Source organism: Sarcophilus harrisii, chromosome X (genome assembly GCF_902635505.1).
Source record: "Sarcophilus harrisii chromosome X, mSarHar1.11, whole genome shotgun sequence".
NCBI lineage: Eukaryota > Metazoa > Chordata > Mammalia > Dasyuromorphia > Dasyuridae > Sarcophilus > Sarcophilus harrisii.
Window position 1 is genome coordinate 54949746 of NC_045432.1, and position 12135 is coordinate 54961880.

Genomic DNA, 12135 nt, shown 5'->3' on the forward strand with positions numbered 1-12135 from the left:
AAGAGAAAAATACATTGTATTAGCCATATTAATCAATAGTGTTTTAGACTATTTAACTAGAAAGTATAAGGTTGGAATATTGCTGAGGTATAGGAAATGATGAATTGGTGGAGTTAAAAAAATATTCTTGTGAGACTTATAAAGGAAGATATTACTCATCTTCAGAGAAGCAGAGTTTTATATAGATGCATATGAATGTATATCTGTATATATGTGTGTAATTATAAATATCTATGTATGTAAATACAGATGGATGTATATATCCACACTTAATTGTAACCTTCCAGGGCAGGGGAGGGAAAAAATAGTTAAAAAAAGTGCCCAACAGAGAATAAAAGAAAAGCTTACAAGGAAGCAAAGAAAAGATAGTTCTGAGCACAATATGTAGTATTTATTATATGTGCTTTCTTGAAATGGAAATTTATTGCTTTATATTTTGAATCATCTCTTCTGTTCTACTGTGCACATAGTAATTTTTTCTTTTCCTATTTTCTATTTGACTTTAAAATAATTTTTTCAAAAAAGAACTAAATATTGTTTCACAATGAGACACAAACTATTTGTACTCATTTTATAGGGACAACTAATTTTCTAGTTGTCCCTGAAACTCTTTCTGTGCTATTTGCTTTGGGGGGGAAATAGGGAAACTGTAAATAAAACTGAAGATTTTTTTTTTCACTTAAAGCTATTTGGATCCAAATAGTCCCTTCATTTGCTTTTTCTCTCAGGAAAAGGGAGCGATAACTCTGATTTAATTGCCACCACTCCTATCTCCCCTATCAATCCACCATTCAAACTGTATGTCCAAAGGATCTTGTGATTTAAAATTCAGAGCTCAAGAAGACATCAGACTGCCTTTTCTCATTGTACACTTTAGGGGGTGTATGCGCACACATGAGTGTGTGTATGCATATGTGTGCGTGTGTGTGTGTGTGTGTGTGTGTGTGTGTATTGGCAATTTTATATTGGCAATTTACACAGCCCCAGAAGTAAAGCAGTAGCAAAAGCTTCAGATGATGACTGATCTACAAGCAGGGGGCTCATGCAATACCTCGGTACTAGCAATAAAAAGGGATTGTATGGGAATTGTGACTAGAATGTTGGACTTCAGAAAGTTCAAGTTGCATTTCAGACTTCTACCAGCTGTACGATACTGTGTGATACTGGCTTCGGTTTCCCCATCTGTAAAATGGAGATAAGAGAATGAACTACCTCCCAGGGTGGAGGCTCAAACAAGAAGATATATGTGATGCACTTTGTAAATCTTAAGGTGCTATATAAATGTGAGCGGTTCCTGTTATTACCTTGTTTGTATCCTGAGCACCCAGCATAGAGCCTTGCTTAAGAGATACCTCAGTTCAAGAAATATTAAGCACTTATTATATGCCAGGTACTGTGCAGTTCTGGGGACAGACATGAGAGACAGTCCCTTTCCTCAAGGTCCAAAGTGTAATAGGGGAAGACAATGATCAAAAGGAAGCTGAAAAGCAAAGGGGTGGACAGGTGGAATCTGGCCCAAACCAAGCTGACATGCTGAGAGAAGGGGGCTACTTGGGAAGGTCCGGAAGTCCTGGACCACGTTAGAAAGGTAGGCTGTTTGAACGGTGTACTGCTTCGCTCTCAAACCCTTCAATAAGAAGGGAGAAGCAACTGAAAGAGCTGAGGTGTGGAATGTCAAAAATGAAGTCAGTGTGCACCAGACATTGATGGCCAACGGTGGAGGAGATACAATCGTTAAGGACTTAAGCCACTAGCTTGAGAGGAGACACTTCATCCCCTCTGAGGACAGAGGTAACTGGCCATTCCCTAAAGAGTGAGCCCCAACTAGAACATACTCGTTTTATATCAACTGTGCATGATACTTGAATTGGGGGAAAAAAACCCAAAACGTTAAATTGAACTAGCTGAATTCTAGCATTCACTCAGAATCCCAGAAGACATGCTTCCAAAAACCCATCTGAGTTTCATCCCTCTGACTACATTTATAGAGACCCAGAATGTGGCAGAAATAACAAAAAACTTGAGTGTCTCTTACTAGATGTGTGGCTTTGGGAAAAGCAAATAACCTAAGTTCCCTCGGTCATAAAATTGGGACAAATAGTCATAGTTCTTGCCCGTTCTTGTAAGCAAAAACCCTTTAAGAGTGTGACCTACCACTGCTGTCATTTTCATGGTTCTAGGATGTATGGGGTTGTACTGTCCACAGTAGAACACTATTTTCAGCAAAGCTATTCTTCCCATCGTTTCTCTTTGGCAATAAGAACAGTCAGGTATTGAGAGGCAACCGGAGCTACTCTTCATCTCTTACCATTTGAGTAACGCTTCAGCTTTGCCATCACCGATTTCTTTGTCCAAGTGGTATTTGTCTCGGAATCATCGCCTATAAGTGTATGGGTGTGTGTATTCTTGAAGGACGAGTTCTTCCCCTTTGGCAATCTAGGCTTTAAAAACCGCCTGGGATGAAGGCTCCAAAGGGAAAAGAGTTCCATGATCCCCAACTCAGTTCTCATCTGCTCAGCAAGTCACTGTCTAGATACCAATAATGGACCATTGAGACTTGCTTCAACTGTGTAATAGTTCACCTTCTTAAACCACTCAATGGACTGTTTTGAAACAAACAATTGCTCCTTGTTGGGAAAAATAAGTGTTGAGCCACAGTTCCTATCCCAGTTTACCAGGTAGATTTTCATAGGTGGCTGAGTGGCCCAATTTTAGCTGAACACACACACACACACATACACACACACACACACACACACACACACACACACACACACACAATCTATCCCTCTTGAGTAGGTGATGTGAAAGAAAAGTCCAGTCACACAAAGAGAAAATGTATAGCACCCTCCCCCCACCAATCGCACCCCTGGCCATCAAAGACCCCCTCCCCCCAGCCTCAAAATGAAAAGGCTGCTGAGATGTAATGATTTGAAGTCAGAGGGCCTGAGCTTGGATACTGGTTTCGCCCACTTACTAGCTGTATGACCTTGGTAGATACTCTTGTGTTCTCAAGTTTCCTACTCTGTAAAATTAGTTCAGGGATTTGTAATCTTACGAGGATTACAAGGGAAAAGGAATAAGCATTTATATAGTGCCTACAATGTTAACAGGCAGTGTGATGAGTTTTTTATAAGCATTAGTTCATTTGATCCTCACAACAACCCTAATGAAGTGTGTGTGCCCATTTTACAGCTGAAGAAAATGAGGCAAACAGGTTCAGTGACTTGCTCGGGATCACTTGGCTGGTATCTAACTCAGTTCTTCCTAATTCCAGGCCTAGCACTCTAATGACTTGCCCCATCAAACTGGGAAACCAATTTTATTAAAAAAAAAAAAAAAAAAAAAAAAAAAAAAACAACTCCTCAAAATGTTAAAGATAAGTTTGTGGAATCCAAGTTAGAACTGTCTGGAATAGATGTTCCCTAAAACTCCACCCAGCACCCTCCTCCTCACCTGCGATGCTCCCTAAAAACTAGTAAATCACCAAAAAGTGCTACAGGACCACAGGAGGTGCAGTGGGCACATTTGAGAGAACAGGGATGGGTGTGTGTATACAGCAAAGTGGAGGAATCAAGAGCTTTATCCTAAGGCTAAGTAACACCCTGAAAGGACACAGGCCTCACTCAGCTCATTACTGAGAAGACATCAGCAAGAGTTAAGACTCTAGAGCAGTGGTTCTCAAAGTCTGGTCCAGAGCATCCTGGGAATCTCTGAAATCTTTTCAGAGAGTCTACAAATTCATAATTAGTTTTTATTTTTAATGTGATCAATGTCTATAACTATAAACCACATAAGCAAAAACTCTTTGGACAGCTCCTCAATCATTTTTAATAGGATAAAGATATGGAGAACAAAAGTTTGAGGACCACTGCTCTAGAGGTTCTGTAACATCTAGAGATGTTTCAAGACCCCTGATAAATCAGAAAAAAAAACTGGACTGTTGAAGTTGAAACTATTTATTTTACACCATACACAAAGAGAGCTAAAGTTCCGTGGGCACACAAACCAGTACCAGCCTACCCTTTTGTCCCACTGAGCCCCCAGTGAGAAGCAAGAAAATTCAAGCCCACATCGTACTGCAATTCAACTTGTTTAAAGTTCAGGCAATCGAACCGGGAAGTAGGAAATAAAATGGCTATCACATCCAATCAAATGTTTTCTTTCATCCATTCAACAAGTATTTGTTGAAGTGAAATGGAACGTTCCCCTTGAAAAGAAAGTTTTAAAAGCCCAAGGAGTGATGGTCAAGCACAAATGATCACTTCATGCATTTTATTGATAGACTATAATTTAAATTTGCAGTATGACATTTACATAGGAAATAAACTCCTCCCAAAAGATAACTATCAAGAATAAACTGTTTTAATATGGCCCTTCAGGGTTTTGCTTTGAAATAAACAAGTTCATTTTTAACAGATTTAAAACATTGTACAAAAAAAAAAAGGAAATGCAATACAATCTCATTTAAACACAGGACTTCCCAACCAAAAGATCTGCTGGAGGAGAGTTTTGAGTTCAGATCAAACTGAAGGAAAAAAACGAGAAATCAGGGAAAGCAAGGCAGCCAAATAGATTCATTCTGAGCTCCATTCTGTTTCTGGAATGAAAGAAGGGAGAGCCTCTCCTGCAGGTCGGGAAGCCGCGGGATGACAAGCACTGGTTAGTTTTCACACGACAGACATTTTCTAGGCTTCGTGGACACAAGACACAAAGCCAGGTTAGTTGTTCTTCCCCAGTTCCCCCCCCCCTCCCCCAGGTTCTCATGGGCTTCAGAAAGTTCCCAGGTTTGTCACATAGACCCAAGTAAACATCTACCCATAGCAGCACGTCCCCGAAGAAGATAAAACAGGCAGATACAGAAGCCAATTGCACACCTACTGGACTAGATACTCGAGAGTATGACTCGACCCTACTCCCTAAAGCAGCACCAGAACACAGGAGCTAAGAGGAGAGAAAGTGTCAGGGCTCTGCAGGAGCCCACACCAAAGCACAGCAGTATAAGGATCTTTAGTAAAGGAGCGCTAACTATTTAGAATGAAGGCTGGGGAACCTTGCAAGGTACTGCAGTAAGTTTACAAGACAAGGACTGGTAGACGAGCCTTGAAAATACCAAGGCACAGTGTGGCGTAATAGGATTGTTAACCACCTCTGCATCTCAATCAAATATATATGTATATATTTATATATATATAGGTATATATGCGTGTATGTTATACATGTGTTTCTGGATAGATGTGTGTGTATATATATACACAGACATACATACTCACATACACACATTTCTCTCTCAACCCAGGTGGCTATAATGCAACCTACGGGTGTGCTTTCTGAAAGCCGTTTTCAGAACAAAAAACAAATCCTCGCTGCAACTGTATTCGGGAACAGATTCGAGACACTTGATTTGGTGCCTATAGAAACGACAAGAGATCGTAATCAAAAAGGTTAAAGAACAGAATGCTTTCTGAGTCGCCTTGATGAGATGGCACGGAGCGCACCAGATGGCCGACCCCAAACTCCAGAAACTGGTGGATGTTCTCACTGAAATCAAGTGCTACAAACTCGCTAAGGATAATTGTTTAGCAATTTTGTGAAACCAAAGGCCCTTGATTTCAAAACTGGAAAGTTAAAGAAAGGGCAGGCAGCAAATCATCATCAGCTTAGGATTCAAAGAGTTAAAAAGAGTCGCGTGCGTCTTTCTGCTCAAATCTTTGCGATCGCCGATCGCTGCGACTCGCTGCCTTATCGTCCCAAAGGTCACCCCCCACCCCAATTACAAGTATATGTTACATCTACCCCACAGACGGGTAGATGACAGCACTGTCATTATTTACCAAAAGAAAATACTGAAAATACATTATACCTTAAAAATAGGTGCCTTGTATGTTTAAGGAGATGATATAGTCATCGGTTAGGTCCATGCCAGGCATATTTTGGCTTTTTCGAACTGGAAAATTAGTAAATTTTTAACAGGTAATCATTTAAGGGAAAAAAAAAACCTTTAACAGCTTTTTTTTTTTTTTTTTTGGTTGTTTTTTGTTTTTTAAGGCAGAAAACCTATCTTATTTTTGAGACTTGAAAATCCTCCCTTGTTGCAAGTGTTGATAAAATGTTGGCCACAAGGTGTCGCTGTGAGCCAGTTCAAATAAATTACTGACCATAGAGAGAATAGCTCCGTGATGTTCCTTACCCTCCCTATGAGACAGGTATTTGGATTATGACTAAGCTTAAAGATAGTCTTCTTCAAGCCATCCCCATTTGGTAAAGAGAAATCAAATTCAAATCAGTAAATAAAATTTCAGAAATCTTGACACTAAGCACCTGAAGGATTTTTTATTTATTTTGGAGGGGACGGAGGGAGGTGGGGCGAGGAAGGGACGTTTTATAAAAGAAAAATTACTTGAATTAAGGCCAATACCCGACCAGTTTCTAAAGATTCAGATAAAGGTCAACATCTGAGAAAACAGCTTAAAGATTACTGAGTCAAATGAAATTCTAAAGCCTAAATATCTTGTTACTAGTGTGACAGGAACGATCTGTCTCTCCCCTCCCCCCCAAGCAAACCTTCCAGAACCTCATTTAAGAGTGAGGGAGGTGTACTTTTCTGAGCAGTTATTCAAAGTGCTTCAATATTAAGTGTTACTGAGAAAGCTTGCACTTGTAGAACCTAACACTAACAAATCTCAGTTGAGTTTAGCAACTGCTTAAGTCTCCAAACAAAAAATCCTTCAAAACATTTGTAATTATTTAAAATAAAAACACTCCAGAAAACTTTCTGGTTTTCAGTAACCCCCCCCCCCAACTTAACAGTTAAATCATATTTCTCGGGGTGTTTTGTTGTGGTCGTTGGTTAGCCAAGACCCAATTCCACTGGTGTAGGGAACTTCCAGCATGGAACTCCCCCTCTTCCTCTGCAGTAACAGTCATAGAGAGTTGCTTTAAGCACTGAGAGATCGGTTAAGTGAATCGGCCCGGGGTCACATTGTGTGTCAAAAAGGATTCGAACCCAGGGCTTCTGGCCCCAAAGCCAGCTCTCTATCCACTATATAATGCTGCCTCTATCTTGTTGCTACATTGCACACAGACTTTAGAGAGAGAGCTGTTATGCAATGAACTAACACTAGAGATGTACAATGAAAAAAAGAGAGAGAGAGAGAGAGAACAGGCCCTTCAAAACAATAGGCAAGTTGGGAAAATATATATAAATTTTTGCTCTCCACTGTACATCTGATCCGACCCCAGCTAATGTTTGGGGCTTAAGTCAATCTCCATATTCCCAGTAAGATACATAAGTTACAAATTTGTAAAGTTAAAAAATAAAGTATTTATAATTAAGTCACAAACCCCATTCACAATCCAATAGAAGAGTAATGAGTGCTTCTGAAAAAAGGTGCTTCTGTGTTAGAAGCGTCATGTGCATTCTACCGCAAAATAAAAATTCAAACTGTTTCCAGTGCCTATGGAGAACAGCTCCCACACCCACGTTCATTAGTGTTAACTTTCTATATGAGCCGCTTCTTTAATACTTGCTAAAAGAATACATCACAGAAGGTAAAGATAGACGGCTAGAGGTGCTCTGTCCTCAACGAGAACTGCTTCTATGCCTAAAACGTGCTGCATTTGGTTTGGTTCAAAGGCGGCTGAGGTTGGCCGTGTCCCACTTCTTCCCCGGGCGATGTAATGTAATGCTCCGAGGGAAGATCACTTCTAACCAATCAGAAAACCAGTCCCGTGGACTCGCAGAGTGGCTTGCGCAGCCTCAGAAAAGGCAGCAAGGCTCCGTTCCGGAACGGAATGGAATTCCGGAACGTCAACATCCAATTTCACTTTTAAACATAGGACAAAATTGGTCATGGATACAGCACAAAAATGACCTCTGCTCATTTTTTTTTTTAAATGAGACTTTGGATCTTTTGGACCTTCATTGCAATAGCAGCACAAATTCTTAGTAAACTGCCAGGCTAATGCTGGTTAAGGTACCTAGATAATGTCCAAAGCAGATTCGATTGTTTACTTTGAAGGACATTTCAATGTGCCTGGCCCCCTCAGCCCATACGGTTAGAACTAGGCCAAGGACACGGAGCTCGATCCCATTTTGAGCCGTTTAAAGTCGCTCTTTGTAAAAAACAAAACAAAACAAAACAAACAAACAAACAAAAAAATCCCGTTCCATGAGCTTCCCCCGAGGCAGAGATCTCGGGCGCATCTCTTGGTCACACGTGGCACCATACAAGTCGTTGGGCATCATCACACATCCTGCCCCACTACCAAGAAAACAAGCTACAGGTGTGCTTGTGTGCTAGTGGTAGACCACCAACGGGTGGAGGAAGGGGAATCTCAGTAGTGAAATCTTCAACTACAGGACAGAATAGCACATTTGAGTTCTAAATATCAAATAAAGCCCAATATTATTAACACTTCAACAAACTGGGGGAGGGGAGCGGTGCTTAACTTCTTAAATGGACTTTAAAGGAAGAAACAAAAGATTGTGTGTGTGTGTGTGTGTGTGTGTGTGTGTATACATACATAATGGGACAATAACTAAGATAGACTAAGCATGTTGTAAATTTTAAATAGCAAAACTCTGAAGTGACAAAACCTCGAGGCTCTTCCACTCAGAGATCGTTTCTGTAGCAACTAGAATTCGGCTAAAATGATTTTTAACTTTTGCACCGCCACTATCACTTTTGGGGCAGATTAGCCTGTAACATTGAGAAAAGAGTGAATATTTCAGTTCTGTCCTGTGTGGTCTGGTGGTCTTTTGTTTGTTTGTTTGTTTGTCTGTTTAAAAAACAACACAAAACAAAACCAAAAACGCAATCAAAGTTGCTGAAAATTCAACACAGCCCCTTCATCTACTCAAACAGAATAAATGGCATCAAGCCTGTGTTGACCTCTTCGTGTAAAACTGGCACATTGGAATGACTACACCTGACCAAGTGCAAGTTAAGCTCTTCAGAGCTTTCTCTCCTCTTACCTTCCTCCTACCCAAAGCTACCCATCACTTCCTTCCTTACTGATGGCATTCCTGAAGTTTCAATCATTGCAAAAATGCTCTTTATTGGTCTTGAATACAATCATAGGACTAAGTTCTGAACTTGGCCCTGCTCATTTCAAGTTACTATAGCTGTTCATATAAAGAGTAATTCTAGATAAGTTGTTCTTGACAATCATATATGTAACAAATACAGCTTTGTATCATTGTGTGTTTCTACAGATACTGGCCCTCATTTGAAATGTCATCGTTTTTACATCTAAGCAGAGTGCTTTTTAAATTTTCATTGAATACAACACTGAACTGGAAAGAGTATTGAGCCTCTACAAAAAAAGCCTTACATTTTTAACCCCACCCCCCCAGTGATTTTTATTTAAGCAAGCATAGGCATTTTTATTATTTCCACAACAAGATAAATATCCCAATTATACTATCATAGTTCACTCTACAGTGTGTGCCAGTGATTGGCTTAGGAGACAGCTATACAATTAGAAGACCCTACCTTTAGTGTTATTTACACTGACATGCCCATCTAATCTGTAATTATAACAAATTATACGATCGATTTAGGTGAATTTAAACTAATGGCTGGAGATGGTAGAGCTTGAATGTAAAAAAACAAATTTACATGAAATCTCATTCCAACCTGGGCTTCCATTTCACATGGCTCTCTCCTGGATGGGATGGGGCTGGATCTTTCAAGATCAAAATGGAAACTGAGAGGACCCATCTCTAAGACATCTTTTTAAAAATAATTAAGAGAAACCAAAAATATGGTAAAATTATGTTGAACAAAATCAAGACTTGTTGATATTCGAAGTCAGATTTCCGGGCCCTAAAATGTTGCTGTTTAAAGTAGCTGGCTTTTATTTCAGATAGGAGTTGGGAAAAGGGGTGAACATTTTATTGGAAGCAAAGATGCACTCCAGGATATTACACTTAACACCACTCAAAAAGTGGCCATAAAACAAGTGACATCTTATGTTCGGTTTTTGCCCATTGCTCTAAACAGCCAAACAGCTAGCTCAAAGTCCAGATCTCAGTTAGACCATACTCTCTCTGTTTCCAGAGGTTAAGACCGCTCTCCGACAAATGGGACAGGTGGAATTTTCCGATAACCAGCGGTCGATGCAGTGGACGTGGTATTCGTGAGAGCAAGGCAGTTTTCGAAGCTTGTTGCCTTCAGTGTATTCAGTGATACAGACGCTACAGGTTTTGAACGCATCGCTCTCACCAAAATTTCTCATGGCCAGGTTGTCGATCTGTTCTTTGGTGAGTCCTCTTGGTTGGTCATCATCTTCCTCGTTCAAGAGGAAAAACTGAGCTAGACTGAGAAAGGGTAAAGAACCGCTTTCTTCAAACGTAACCGAATTCCTGTCCCTATTTCTACCTTCCCGTCTAACACCTGATGAGCTTCCTTCGTTGCTACCATCGTATAACTCAGAGCTAGTTTCTAAACTTTCAATGCTGGAGCTGCTGCTGCTGCTGCTACTGGGACCTCCGCCAGCACTAGTGCTAGCACTGACACCACCTCCGCTGCTGCTACTGCTACCCAATCCTGCATTCTGAAGATCTGAGTCTTCGAGACTTGGGCTTAGGGATGGGCCACTAGGGTCTGTATCACTATCACTGTACATGAAGTAGCTTAATTCGCCAAAACCAGTCATAATCTGTCTTAACATTGTCTGAATTGCAACTGAAGTTGTCTCGCTTAATCCTGTGTTAAGGATTCTACGAATGGGAATTCTGATAGTGCTGACATAAGTTCTTACTCCAGCTCTCTCTGACCGTGAAAAAGTACGCCTAAACCCTCCACGTTCACTTTCGTAAGTGACCGTGTTGTTTGTTGACTGAGATCTCGAGCGAGTTCTGCTAGCTATGCTATCTCTCTGTCTATATTCTCCAGGACGAACTCTTCTCACTTGAAGATCAAGGACTATAGTTGGCGGTCTCTGTCCAGGAGCCAGAGATTCATTGCTGCCACTGGTTTCTGAAGAACCCGAAGCCTGAGGGATGTTTCTCATCTCAGAAGCTGAAAACGAAATGGCATTTTCATTCGACAGTTCTGCTCCCATCATGTGTTGTCTTAATGTCACATGCTGTCTGGTTCTGGAACTCCCCTCAGCGTCACTTGTCATAGCATGGTCAAAAGTCTGAGATGTGACACTGTGATGGCCTCTTCGGGGAAGCTCGGTTACTGAAATCAAAGGTGACCTACTTCTGTCGGTCCTCGCTCGGATCCTCCGTTGCTCTGGGCTCCTGCTTCTTGCTCTTCTCTGGCCTCTGGGAAGAGTTATTTCTTCAGTTAATTCTTCAAGGGCATTCCTCTCGGATCCATGCTGTCTGATGAACGATGACTCGGATGCTGAACTTTCCATGCCACTTGGGCTATTATTTTCTATATCTTCTCTATTGGAAGATTCTGCGGACGGCTCATTTTCATTCTCTGTATTCTGGGTCCCGTTACGGTTCACGTTTATTTCCAAGCTGAATCTGAAATCACCACTATTTGGATTAGTCCTGCTCACTGCTCTCCAAGATTGATTTCCTCTCTGTCCACTTCTTGTTGTATTTCCGGTCTGTCGGACTGAATTAAGCCAGTCGATGATGGAATCACTGTTAGAGACATCATCTGTTGATTCTATAAGGAAAAAAAGAAAAAAAAAAAAAGAAAAATAGGAACTACAAAAATTAGAACTATCAAAAAAAATGCTGCTCCTTAATTTTGCTAAGATTCCAAAAAAACAAAATGAGAACTTAAAAGATTCACAGTAGATTTCACATTGATGGAATAATAGTGATTTACATGCATAGTATTAGCACCTAACTTGAGCACAGTAAACAAGTGGATGAGCTCAGAAACAAAAAATGGATTGCTGGCTTCAGCTTCCCTACCTCCCACTTGCAGGGAAACACCATAAAAGCTGAGAAGCAAAGGCCAGAATATTTTAATGTGTTTGAGAGGAAGTAACTGTTCTTTGGAAAGGAACTAGCAAGCAATGGGAAAATTCAGTGTAGTTGGGGAAATTACACTGACCAGTCCACTAAAAACATCACAGCAAATATTTCACTCATCTGAGAATTCATATGCATTTGTCCCCCTTTACGTATGATTTATGGCCCCTACTCAATACTTAAGT

General features: G+C 40.6%; 1 protein-coding gene across 3 annotated transcripts in view; it reads right to left on the bottom strand.

The window, feature by feature from the left end:
- Positions 1 to 4258: 4258 nt before the first annotated feature.
- Positions 4259 to 12135, bottom strand: part of RLIM (ring finger protein, LIM domain interacting) — a 35166-nt gene continuing 27289 nt past the window's right edge. For all 3 annotated transcript variants that reach the window (XM_031944955.1, XM_031944953.1, XM_031944954.1), the window contains one exon: positions 4259 to 11636. In XM_031944955.1, coding sequence (XP_031800815.1) covers positions 10039 to 11636 — 1598 coding nt within the window. In that variant the 3' untranslated portion in view covers positions 4259 to 10038. The remainder of the gene's footprint in view (positions 11637 to 12135) is intronic.